Source organism: Schistocerca piceifrons, chromosome 3 (assembly GCF_021461385.2).
Source record: "Schistocerca piceifrons isolate TAMUIC-IGC-003096 chromosome 3, iqSchPice1.1, whole genome shotgun sequence".
Classification (NCBI taxonomy): Eukaryota; Metazoa; Arthropoda; class Insecta; order Orthoptera; family Acrididae; genus Schistocerca; species Schistocerca piceifrons.
Genome location: NC_060140.1, coordinates 412181975 through 412195685, shown reverse-complemented (window position 1 = coordinate 412195685; position 13711 = coordinate 412181975). Strand labels below are relative to the sequence as shown.

General features: G+C 40.9%; 1 protein-coding gene across 1 annotated transcript in view; it reads right to left on the bottom strand.

Annotated features, from left to right (window-relative positions):
- Positions 1 to 13711, bottom strand: part of LOC124788330 (GTP-binding protein 10 homolog) — a 63344-nt gene that overhangs the window by 10708 nt on the left and 38925 nt on the right. The window contains exon 6 of the mRNA XM_047255577.1: positions 4203 to 4326. Within this exon, the coding sequence (XP_047111533.1) occupies positions 4203 to 4326 (124 nt within the window). The remainder of the gene's footprint in view (positions 1 to 4202; positions 4327 to 13711) is intronic.

Below are 13711 nucleotides of genomic sequence, written 5' to 3'. Positions count from 1 at the left end.
TATATGTCATATGTGCAAACGAAATCACTGAAGACCATGGTGCACCATTCCATCTTCCAAGAGATCCTCTGATGGCATCAGTCAAGCCATGCATGTAAGTTGTAACATGAGTGGAAGATGGGCTAGAGGTTGTGTGCCCGTAATCCCGCTGCTAATAACTAGTTCACAATAGTTTGTGTTGACGCGTCTGGGCTCACAAGCCCTGTTATCTGTGCTGTGGTATCTGTATGATCTACCACTGCTGCCTTTACAAAATGGTGATCCTGGTGCGTGTCTGTGCTGTATGGATGTCCAGAACCTCATCTATGGATGAGAGAAGTTCTCATGATCACTGAGGCAGCACATCCAACTTGTGTGGAATTCTCCAAAAGGACCATCCTGCCACTTGAAAGGCCACAATTTGACCCCTCTCAAACTCACTCATTTGGCTGTAGGAAGCACAAGTGCATCCCTGTGGCATGGTTGCCTGCTTGCTTCACACATCTGCACCACCCTGGGACTTCTTGCTGTGAGCATTCCCTATTAAAAGGTAGACACAAATGATGTTCTAGTAGCTATGCCACAACACTTTCTGTTGGTGGATGATATTAAAAGCAAAATCAAATACATCTACTATCTCCCAGGTGGCACAAGCTGTCATAGGATCAAAATTGACATCATCTTTCCAAATGTACTAACTTTTTTCTTCTGGCAGTGCATTTGGAAGTGTTTCACTGAAGCTAGAAATCAAAGATAATGCCAAAGCCTGACACAATCTAATGAAGACCAGAAATAAATGAGTTTAATGTAACTGACATGATGCTCATGGTAACATGTAAGTAGAGTTAAAAGTTTTGTGCTGGCACAGAAAAAGCAAACATGCATTTTCTGGATAAAAAAATCACCCAGTTTTGAAAGACTTAATACAACCATCTACAGCTCATCATGGACCAAATCATTTTTAGGTGTGAGAATAGGTGCAAGTCACAGGGTGTTAAGTCTGGTGAATTGGGGAGAAAGGGGGGGGGGGGGATATTCCAACAGTCTGTACTACAGTCCACTCATATTTCCATTTCCAATAATAAAAATAGTTATTTGATCTTTATTGTTTTTCATTTGCAATCCAGGCCTTTTCTAATTTAATATTTCAACCAGGTGGCCCGGATAATTTCTATTGCATTCACCAGTTATTGTGCTATCCCTTGCAAGGTAACGAATAAAAAGAATCTGGTTGGGATCCCAGAAAACACTGACCTTGAATTTTCCAGCTGATAAAACTGATCACTGCCTTGGTGCAGCGTCAACAGTTTCCACACACTGCTGTTTTTGCAGTTTTGTCACTGAGTGGTCCCATTCCTCAGTCAAAATAATAAAATTAGTTGGATCCTACTTAAAATGATCTGTGCATGATGAGAAATTTATTTTTGCATCTGCTTGTGCTCAAAATTTAATAAATGTGATATCGAGTGGTACAAAGTTTTCTTTTTGTTAAATCATCATGCAAACTGTACCAAACTGTTCCTCCAGATATGCCTGGGATGTCAGTCTCTCATCCAGTACTATAATGTGCATTTTCTTGATATTTCATCTGTGGTTGTTGTTTTGAGATGTCCCTCATGTAAATCAGACAGACAGCAAGGTCATTGGTCTCATCGGATTAGGGAAATCCTACTTAAAATTATCTGTGCATGATGAGAAATTTATTTTTGCATCTGCTTGTGCTCAAAATTTAATAAATGTGATATCGAGTGGTACAAAGTTTTCTTTTTGTTAAATCATCATGCAAACTGTACCAAACTGTTCCTCCAGATATGCCTGGGATGTCAGTCTCTCATCCAGTACTATAATGTGCATTTTCTTGATATTTCATCTGTGGTTGTTGTTTTGAGATGTCCCTCATGTAAATCAGACAGACAGCAAGGTCATCGGTCTCATCGGATTAGGGAAGGAAGGGGAAGGAAGTCGGTCGTGACCTTTCAAAGGAACCATCCCAGCATTTGCCTGGAGCGATTTAGGGAAATCACGGAAAATCTAAATCAGGATGGCTGGACGCGGGATTGAACCGTCGTCCTCCCGAATGCGAGTCCAGTGTGCTAGCCACTGCGCCACCTCGCTCGGTAAAGAAACTGTTGTTGGGAGCGAGGATCCAGGTGACAAGGAGCTCTGAAGTAGCCACTGAAAGTGACCCTCTTCTGCTGAGCACTGAGCTCTACAACTGGGATGTAAAAATTGCCCTTCCATGTACTTTAGTAGTAGCCATGAATCAAACTTAATATAATAATAAGTGAGGGAATAGGATGTGCTGGAAGCTGCATGGAACAGGCCTTGCATCTGGGTCTTCCATATGGATATTCATGTGGTTAAGGGTTGGGAGAAGCGACATTTTGTAAATTTAGCAGGCTGGCTATTACTTCATGATGGTAAGTGTCTGCACTATGTACTCTCCTCAAAGATCTTTCATGTATTTCCTCAGATTTCATTAATGTACATTGGACGAAGTACACTGAATTTTGAGATGGAAAGGAACCATCCCAGCATTTGCCTGGAGCGATTTAGGGAAATCACGGAAAATCTAAATCAGGATGGCTGGACGCGGGATTGAACCGCCGTCCTCCCGAATGCGAGTCCAGTGTGCTAGCCACTGCGCCACCTCGCTCGGTAAAGAAACTGTTGTTGGGAGCGAGGATCCAGGTGACAAGGAGCTCTGAAGTAGCCACTGAAAGTGACCCTCTTCTGCTGAGCACTGAGCTCTACAACTGGGATGTAAAAATTGCCCTTCCATGTACTTTAGTAGTAGCCATGAATCAAACTTAATATAATAATAAGTGAGGGAATAGGATGTGCTGGAAGCTGCATGGAACAGGCCTTGCATCTGGGTCTTCCATATGGATATTCATGTGGTTAAGGGTTGGGAGAAGTGACATTTTGTAAATTTAGCAGGCTGGCTATTACTTCATGATGGTAAGTGTCTGCACTATGTACTCTCCTCAAAGATCTTTCATGTATTTCCTCAGATTTCATTAATGTACATTGGACGAAGTACACTGAATTTTGAGATGGAAGAGTTAGAGGAGCAATGCATCTACATGAAATTTTGGGTGAAACTCACAGAAATTTTGTGTGAAACTCAAGAAAACCTTTACAGAGACACACCAAACGATGCAGGAAACTTGCAGTGATGAGTGGTTAAGCTGTACTCAGTGTTAAGAATGGTTCACATGGTTTAAAAATGGCCGGACGGAAGTTAAAGATGACTCTTGTTTAGGACACTCTTTGGTGTCTACCGACAACGTTCACGTTAGGAGCTTCGATGAAATTGCACTTGCCAATCGAAGATCTACAATCCAAGAGATTGCAGAAGAATGTGTCATTTCAGTTGGATCACGTCTTACAATCCTGACACAGCGTCTTGGAATGCATTGTGCTGCCACCAAGTTTGTCTCGACTACTCCTGAGTCAAGACCAGAAAGACCTTCACCTAGGAATCTGTGAAGAGCCTTTGGATCTCATAAATGAGAACACGATGTTCCTTAAGAGAATTATAACTGGTGATGAGACATGGGTCTATGGTTATGATTCTAATATGGGATTTTCTCGGTTTTAGTTAATCCATGGTCGGAGGGACTGATGATAGTGTAGTTTGGTCCCTTCTCCAACCAACCAACCATCTATAGTTATGAAGTTGAGGTCAAGGTTCAATCTTCACAATGGGTCAGAAAAGTTTCTCCAAAACCAAAAAAAATCTCATCAGGTCAAACATCAAAGCCATGCTGATATTTATCTTTGACTTTCAGAAGGATTAGTTCATCATGAATTCATGCTACAGGGGCAAACTGTTACTTGATGGTACTATCGGGATGATAGACAAGATAATTCGCAGACTACTTCAAGTGATCCAGCAAGAGGCATACCAAGACTGCTTCCAGTAGTGGAAACGGTGTTGGGAGCAGTATATCAATTGTGGAGGAGAGTATTTTGAAGGAGGCCATGCTCAATAAGTAAATGGTCAGTGTAGAAAAAATTTGTGGACAAAGTTCCAGAATTTTCTGAACAAACTTCATATACAGTGCAAAAACACAAAGCTTCATTCATTGTACCTTCCAGAACAAATAAAAATTCTAGTGAATGATTTTATACTACTGAGAATAAAATGACAAGTTTCACTTTATGTTTGCTTCATTTATGAAAAATTTAAGAGCAATAAATTAGTAAAAGCTGCATACCTGATAAATGATGCAGCTTATCTTTGATAGTTGCAAACATTTCTTCAGCACCTTTTGTATCCATCTTGTTTATAAGCAATATAGCTGGCTTATCTAGCAAGTTATCATCATAGCGCTCCAACTCCTGTAAGCACCATTTAAACAGCTACTCAGAAGCATAAGTAAATGCTACGAAACAGATATAACATGGAAAAACAGTACTTCAAATAAATAATTTGTTTTGTTGCTTTCAGTGGCTGAATTACTGATATACAGTACTTCAACCTTTTTATTAATAAGCCTTGCAAACTTGCTGTTGACAGTTAGCATTCCTTGTGACTTGAATAAATCATTCATTACTTTTAAACAATGGCAAGTCTAGGATAGAATAAAAACAATATTATGAAAAAGATAGAGTTCTACTCACCATGTAGATGTGGCATTGAGTCACAGACAGGCACAGTGAAAAGATAGCCAAACAATGAAGCTATTGGACAGAAAGTCCTTCTTTGGAGATAGAACACACACACACACACACACACACACACACACACACACACACGGCCAATGTGTTCAACTGCTGTGACCTGACTGGAAACTGCAACTGCATCTGACATGAGCAGCAATCTGGGGTGGGTCGTGGAGGTAAAGAGGCAGTATGAAGTGGGGAAGGATCAGGATAGCAGGTTAGGGGTGACTGACCTCCAATGACCATGACAAATGAATTACAAACACTATAGCCCTCAGTATGCACATATTACAGTGTGATGCCACTGCACATAGTCCTTGAAGGTGTTGCATTTTTTTATAGCACTGTATAAATGTACACATGCTAGCCTTGCTTTCAGCTTTATTAGTTCCTTTCTTGAGTAAGAAAGAGTAATACAACAGGGAAGTTTAAAAAGGAATCGCAGTCACTCAGATCCCAGGATGACTGGGGCACACCTTTTCTGAGGATGAGGGGAGACAAATATGAAGTGGGAGACATCAGAGAGAGTAGGAGACTGAGAAATAAAGATGGATTAGAAGAAGAAAGATGAATAATGCAATTAAAATCTAGGGGGAAAAGGATGTAAAGGAAAAAGAGGGGAGAGTGGAGTAAAACCAATATACATAACAAAAAAGTAGATGATGAAAGTGAGGGGCGATGTGTTAATGAAGGTTAAGGCCCAGGAGAATGTCAGATTGCATGGCTGTGTTGGAGAGCAAGTTGCCATCTCCAGAGTTCAGGAACATCAAGCTACTTTGTCTCTTTTCCTTGCTATTTAATAATCCAGTTCTGTTGTTGCACTCTTCTTACATAAAATCTTTTCTCCTCTAACAACACAGTTTTACATTATTAAATGTCAGTAATTTGGTGTGGGTTGTCAGATATTTCACTGGAACACATTATACTTAGTTGATGAATATTTATTGTAGATCTCTAAGTGACAGCACCTTTTAATTTACAGTTCCTACTATTCGACAGCCTGTTCTAGATTTCCTGTGACTGTCTACATGCCTTTTCATTTACATTTCCTATTGTTCAACTCCCTGTACTAAATTCCATGTGACTGAATACTTTCCTACGCGATCCAAAAGCATCATGATCAGTCTGGCATTAGGAAAGTGATGAAACATAACAGTTGAACATGAATAAATGTTTTATTGGTTCTATACTATCAGCTGTCCAATTCTGACAGACAGATGCATGCATTAGTATGGAACAGGCTCTTTATACTTTCTGCAGAACATGTTACATCAATTTGCCTATTGTTCTAACTGTATTGGACATATTTAATTTTCACAGTGAATTATGTACTGGGTACTAACTGATTTGTTCAGTACCTGGTATGAAGTAAATAATTCACTAACTAGTAGAATAATCAGTTGTCCACCCTGGTCCCATTGTAAGGTCTCCAAAATATTTCGGCAGACACTCACTTGGGGTCCTGTATACGTTGGGCGTTACCACTGCCATCACTCCGCTCCCGTCACCATACATACAACCACTGTGTTGGGTGGTGGCAGTGGTGGTGGTGGCAGCACCTGGCTGCGAATTGCAGTCAGCAGACTCCACACTACCACTGTCAACTGCACACCTGACTGTACGGGAACACTGCTTTTTCTTGGCTCAGTGCAAGGTTGCATGCCTGACTCACTTGTAGGCCACTGTATTTGTTAATTATATTCCCCTGGACCCTAATTTCAGTGGCCTCTTTACTCATGCAATCCCAGATGGAGGAAGAAGGCCTACTTTTTTTTTTTTTTTAATTTAAAATCTATAGTATAGTGTGCTGTGTTATTCGAATAAGACACAGCCAGGGGAAAAGCACCGCAGATGCAAATATGCGAGCTGATGCCAGTGCCACAGAAACTTGCCACTTGCGCGAGTTCCACCAGCGCCACAGGCGGTGCTGAGAATAAAGATATCAACTTCGCCTCGGCCAATTGCCGGCCGAGTACAATTTGCCAATGACCAGACAACAATGGACAGAAGCCTTCTCTGAAGATAGAAGAGCAGCTGTCACCCACATGGTTATACAGGGTGAGGCATGAAGGATGAACGGTTTTCAAATGAACAATATATCATTAAGAGTGCTTCAAAAATTTTTTAATTACAGAATAACAATCAAATAAATTTTGCCATTTAACAAAATTAATGCTTGAAAAAAACATCTCCACGGTGACGGCCATTTTCAGCGATGCCCTTCTCAAAGCACTCTCTGAAGTTGGCTTCAACTCTCTGCAACATGCCTCTGTCTATTTGGACAATTTCCACATGAACAGCTTCCTTCAATTCTTCAAGTGCATGTGGATTATACAGGTACACACTTGATTTGAAGTAACCCCACAAAAAGTAGTCACACATGGATAGGTCAGGGGAATGAGGAGGCCAATGAATGTCCCCAAACTGGGAAATAACTCGACCATGAAAAACAGTCTTCATTGCTTCCATAGTCAATCTTGCCATGTAAGCTCTAATGCACTTAGCCATTGAGAGCCTTTTTTGTGCTATGTTACAAGGAGTGCTGCAGCATTAATTATTCAACAAATCACAAAGATAAGTAAACCTTAACTCATTTGTGTGACTATGTTACTAATTTGTTGGAGTGTCGTAGAACCTTTGTTCTCCTATCCTGTTACCTGACCCTGGGGCATAGTTGTGTATTGGTGGCAGGTAGAAATTGTCTTAAGAGGTGTACTGCACCAGAAGCCATTTCAAGCCATTTCATGAACACACAAACTCGGCCTACCATAACAACAGTGGCAACTCAGCCTCAACAGCAGTAGTGACGAGGCCTTTACCAAACTGGCGACGGGGGTTTACAAAATAGTCACTTTTATATCATGGTTGGCCACAGCTCGTTTGGTGGCGTGGCATAATTTAGTGTGTCATCTATGTTCACATCATTTCTCTTATACCACAAATACAATTTCGCCAATGTATGCCTTGTGACACTGGCAGGGGATTTAGTAGACCTCTGGTTTGCAAAAGACCTATCTCATCCTTTACTGAACCCATCAGTAGCAAGGTCACAAGGGGTCGGTAAAATACACATTTGACATTGTGTCACTCCAAGATTCTAGTGACCTTTCTGGAGGTAATGCCAACAAACAAGTTGCACGGTACTGATTTGTGTTCCCCTTTCTCTTTGTGCTGTTGGCTAGATAAAATCTGTCTAAGCTATATACTATCAGTCAATGAGGTTGAAGAAATACACCTTGAAATGTGATGCACACTCATCAAGGTTACACCAGCGAAGAGCAACATTTCAGAGATAGAGAGAGGCCACCTGGAACTTACTTTATGATCCAGATATGGTCATTCTGCCCACTGACAAAAGGAATGCTATGGTTTTGCTTCTGCATTCACAATATAAACGCAAAATTTATGGACTTCTCAAATACACAGCATGCATGAAAGTAGAAGGAGATCTAGCAAGTCACCTCCAGAGAACAACCACTGAACCTCTTTGCAGTGTCTTTGATGTGCTCAAGAAACTTTGACCATGAGCTGCTGCTTCACCATGACTGTATGGGTTGCCAAAATTCTCAAAGAGGGCATCCCTCTGTGACCAATAGCCAGAAATGCAGAACTAGCAACATATGGCTTCGCATAACTGCTCTCTTGAGTCCATTTGTGTAGAAACAACAATATCACATCCATTATTGCATTCATTTTTTATGACATCTACAAACACTGTTGATGAGTTTTCACATGGTGTCCCTCTTCATCAGGGTATCACCAAAGAAATCCATGAAACTGATAAACAAAAAATTCTAGACAACCTGATGAGACTCTGAGTTTGTGCTCACCTCAACTTACTTTGTGTTTGATGGAAATTATTATGAACAGACAGACAGCATCGCCATTGTGTCCCCTCTGTCACCAGTTGCGGTGAATTTGTTCATGGGAGATTTTGAGGACCAGGCACTGAAGTGACCCCAACAGAAAACAACCTGTTTCTTCTGTTAGATGGATGAAATATTTGTCATCTGGCCATGTGGATGGTGCAGCTTAGGTAAGTTTCTACATCACGTCAACTCTCTTCACTGAAATACACAATTTACTGTGGAGATGGAACAGGGTGGCATCCTCCTGTTTCTTGATGTAACTGATGGCAAACTGGAAAACAGTGTGCACAGATAGTCTAGACACACTACTCAAAAGACACATTGTTGTTCAGTGACACTGCTAGAGCTGTTGCCATCTGCTTCTCCATCTCCACCACCAGCTGCACCATTCCCTCCACAAGACAACCACCCGCAATTCCGGCATGGGCACACCCCTTGACTAACATCTCACTTCAATGACTGCATCCTCTAGTGTAGATGCCTACACTTCTGCCCCAGTACTCTACACTAAATGGGGAAGCCTGTGTGGGACCTTTTGCTATCAGAGATCAGTATCTACACGTCTCCAGTAGTCACCACAGATCCCAGTGTTAAATCACTTTATGCAAGCTTGTTCACAGGATGCGATCCTTCTGTGACCAGACAATGTTCCAACTGATCTGATGCACTGGAGACAACATTCCAAAGGAATGGATAGAGCAATAACCCTATAATGCATGTGTTTTAACAGAATGTACCTAGACAACAGCAGGAAGAAAAAGAGAAGCACTAGAGTGCACCTTGTTTCTCGGCAATACCTCTTGAAAAGTAATCAGGATCTTGCAGTGACACAACATCAAATGTGTATTTCGCCCTTCCTCTATGACCTTGACACTACAAGGTTCAGCAAACAATTATCTACCCCTTTGCAAGCTGGATGTCTACCAAATCCCATGTCAATGCAGCAAGACTGTTGCCAACTGTAGTATAAAAACTGACAATACTATATATTACAACAAACCAAGATACTTACCACAGCCTTCCTACTCCCAGGACTGTGCGATTAAGGAGGCCATTGAAATTAGGGTCCAAGATGGTGTAATGACCAAAGACTGCACCCTAAAACTGTGTCAGGCATAGAGCCCTGCACTGAACTGAAAGAAAGCAAAGTGTTTCAGTACACAGATCCACACCTAACAGTGACAGTGTGGAGGCTGGGGACTGCAGTTCACAGCTGAGTGTCATCGCCACCACTCCCACCACAACGGCTGCAAGGACAGCAACAGAAGCTGAGTGATGAATGGGGTAATGAGCAATACGTATAGGACACTGAGGAGAGCAGCATTCAGGAGGAACCATCTGAAGATTGCAACACATCTGCTTGCTGAAATATTGGGGGGAGCTCACGACACGATCCTGGTGGATGCCCAAGGATCCCTGCCAGGAAAATATCAGATCGCACAACAAATTCAATAATTATCACTTGTGATTATATGACTGAATTCTATATGTACCTCAATATTACAGAACTGGTACGAGTGTGACATACATTCCCACGGTGACCAATTAATTTGTGAGGAGGTGCTATCAGGGACTTAGTAATGTTCTATCATACTTCAGTATGTATTTCCATTCAGTGTCTACAAGCCATTTTCTACTGTTTATAGGAGAGTACCTCATATGAGTATCACTTGACTCCTTTCAATGCATCCCATTCGTTGTTGCTCTTTGAGAAGAATGATTCCCTGTCAAAAGTGGCAAATGCCAGAATTCGGAAATTTCATCACCAGTCTTCACCCTCTAGGCACACTACAGGAGTGAAAAGATAGGTTCATTTCATTTTAAACAATTCTCAGTAAATGAGGCTAAGTATACTTAGCAGGTTAGACCACCAATTCAAAACCATATACCAGATTGTGCCTCGAACTTAGACCATTGCATTTTAGAGGTAATAAGCATAACAACTGAGTTATTCATATACGCATCATGGCTATCCGCAAAGTTCAGTATATTTCAGTATATATATCTTTTCAGTTCCATCTGCTGGCTAATATAGCAACTGCTACACATTATTTTGAAAAAATGGCTTTGATTGCAAAATAATAATTACATCAATAATGCATTTCATCCTACTGGGGCATAATGAGATTATCTACAAAGAAAGGGAAAAAAGAAAAACATTGATAACAAGTTGTAGAGGAACACAGTAGGACTATGCCCCTTGTATTATTAATATATTCCTTTTTTTTGCCTTTCTTTGTAGATAAGCTGATGATGCTCCAAGGGGTGAAATTATGCAGTATTAAATAATTATTATTTCGGAACCAAGACTGGTTTTTTAAAATTAGAAGTACATACCTATACTTTTCCCATCTCATAGAAGCTGTCCCACATACCTCTGCAACTATTACTGTTCGTGGAAAAAAATACGGTACAGAAATGCTTAGCCAAAGCCTAAGTGTTGTTTCCAGTATGAAACACTCTAACACTGACCACGTAAGATGATGATGAAGTACACAGTTTTTCCACTAGTTTTTCAAAATCTTCATCAATAAAATCTATTATGACTCCCAGACAGACTAGTAGTACTAAAGAATGAGTTCCATTAGTGTCCTATAAATTACTTTCTTCCTGAGAAAGTTATGCATACCTATAGTTCTTATGATGCAGTGGACCCTGACATTTGTGTTTCCCTTACAAAGTTTGAAGGGTAGCTTTTTTATGTTGTTGTAAATGATTACATATAGTTATCTAAAATATGTTTTGGACAACTGAGTTATCACTGACCTAAAAATGAGTGATGAAGGTTCACTGATCTGACAGAATAGTAATTGTAGATGTGAGTGGTGTCTGTTCTGTAGGCCATGTCGGACAGAACAGAAACCAATCTATAATTCTATGGGTGTGATGGCTGTTTGATGAAAAAGCTCCAGTGCAGATGCACAACCAATGTCCGAACTCATATAAGAATCAGGAATCCATAGGAAGGGGGTTAATGGGTGAGTGTTGTTGTGGTCTGGCGAGCAGGAATTTGGGTCTGACAGGAAGCATGCCTGGATGGCCCAGGCGGTTAAGGCAACTGCTCTAGAGAAGCAGAGCATCCAAGTTGAACTCCTGGTCCAGCACAAATTTTCAGCTCTCACCATTGCATTACCATAATGCTCTGGGCAGCTGGAAGTGATTATTTCCTTCCTATCTCTTTCCCATCCCATTACCTTTCCATTCCTTTCGTTCCAGTTATCCAAGTACAGGATGTTTGAAAATGCATATATCAGTTTTAAGGCTTTGTAGAACTTATTACATTCACCTTGCAATTATAAATAACACACCAAATGAAAGAGAAACACAAAAACTTTTTCTTACAATTATTCAGTGTGAACACCAATCACACATCAAGTCGATAGGCGAGTTGGTCCAATACCTTGATCAATGTGTCAGGAGTAACTGTTGTAACAAAACTGTTTCTGAAGTCAGAAAGATCAGCTGGTGCTGGAGGCACATATACATGATCGCATCAGATTGTATGTGAACATGAAGGTCATGCATAAAATGTTGTGTCAACTGCCCCCTTGCACCCAATCCACCGGTCGGATACAATGTCGTTTAACCAGTCACATACGGAGTTATGCCAGTGAGGCGGTGCACCATTTTGTTCCCGAATTAACATGTGTTGTTCAGCTTCTTCCCATTGAGGCGTGGGCCATAGCTGTAGCACATCAAGATAAGTAACATCAGTTACAGTTGATTCACCGAAAAAGAAAGGTCCATAAACTTTCCACGGGGATATTTCTTGGGGCTAAGCGTGAAAGACATTCACTCACTCACCACATTTTTCAGTCACTTTTTGTCATTCCTTACTCTTCCCATTGTGCACAGGTATACAAACAAAACTGTTTGAGTTGCTCTTTCATTTGGTGTATTATTTACAATTGTTAAGTTGATGTAATAAATGGCACAACGCCTTCAAACTGGTACGTTCATTTTGAAACACCCTGTATAGTAATTATCTGAAAGAACCAGCCCCTTTTCTAGCATCAGCTCAGTGGAAAGGGCTGTGAGTGACACTTTTGTGCACAGTCAGATTATATCTCTTTTTTTTTTTTTTTTTAACTCAAGGTAACAGTGCCTTATGCTTTTTTATATTTTGCCCCATTCTGTTGCTGTCAAGGCCAAGTGAGTTACCTTTCTGCCTTTCCGTAGTTTTCCTCTGTGTTCACATCTGTTGTGCAACAATGGGTGCTAGCATGACCAAGTAGTGTGCAAAAAGCAGTTTGCAAGTTTCCTGGTGAAACCACTGAAGAATTCATCAAGAAATGAGGCACATTCTACCAAAATTCAAGCTCCACAATGATCCTCTTATTGTAATCGTCAGTTGCCAAGGGCAATCCAGCTGTCATTATGGAACAGGCTGACTACGACAAATTGATTGGTCAATACTAGAGGAGGTGACATGTACCACATATTAAGGACCCAACATCCAGAAAAGTGAGAAAGACACACGCTGGGCACAGTGTGCACCATACCAAGAATACCAATGACTTAATCAGCTGAATTAAATGCTTGTGTTTTGGAGGAGATACGATAGTCACTTTTGAAGTGGTCTCACTATTCACATGCATTCCCATCAAAGACTCTACACATCTACCCTCCTAGTTATTTGACATCACTGTTGTGGATTTATTTAAGCACACTCTGCATCATTGTATTTTTAGTGTGGCACAGAGTATTTTAAACAGATGTATGTTGTCATGATGAGAGGTCCATCAGTTCCCGTATAAGCAAACCTGTTTATGGAGTACTTTCAGGTCATCGCCCTGGACATGGCTCCTGCAAAGCTTACTTGCTTTCACTGTTACAACGATTACACATTCATGTATGGCCTCATGGATATGGAAAGCTGAGAGAATTCATGGACCACATCAACAGTATCCACAACAACATCAAGTTCATAATAGAGGCAGAGACAGATGATGCCTTTCAATTTCTTGATGTCCTCATCTGCCAAAAAGCGAATAGGTATCTCAGCTATAATGTTGACTAGAAACCTACCCATGTGGACCAATATCTGTTCACTAACAGCTACCACCACCAATCGCAGAAACACGCTGCTCTGAGGACCTTAATGCATCGGGTGGAAGCCGTTTCAGACACTGAAAACATTCCAAAGGAACTGAGCTGCTTACAAAAATTATTCACGGAAAATGGTTATGACA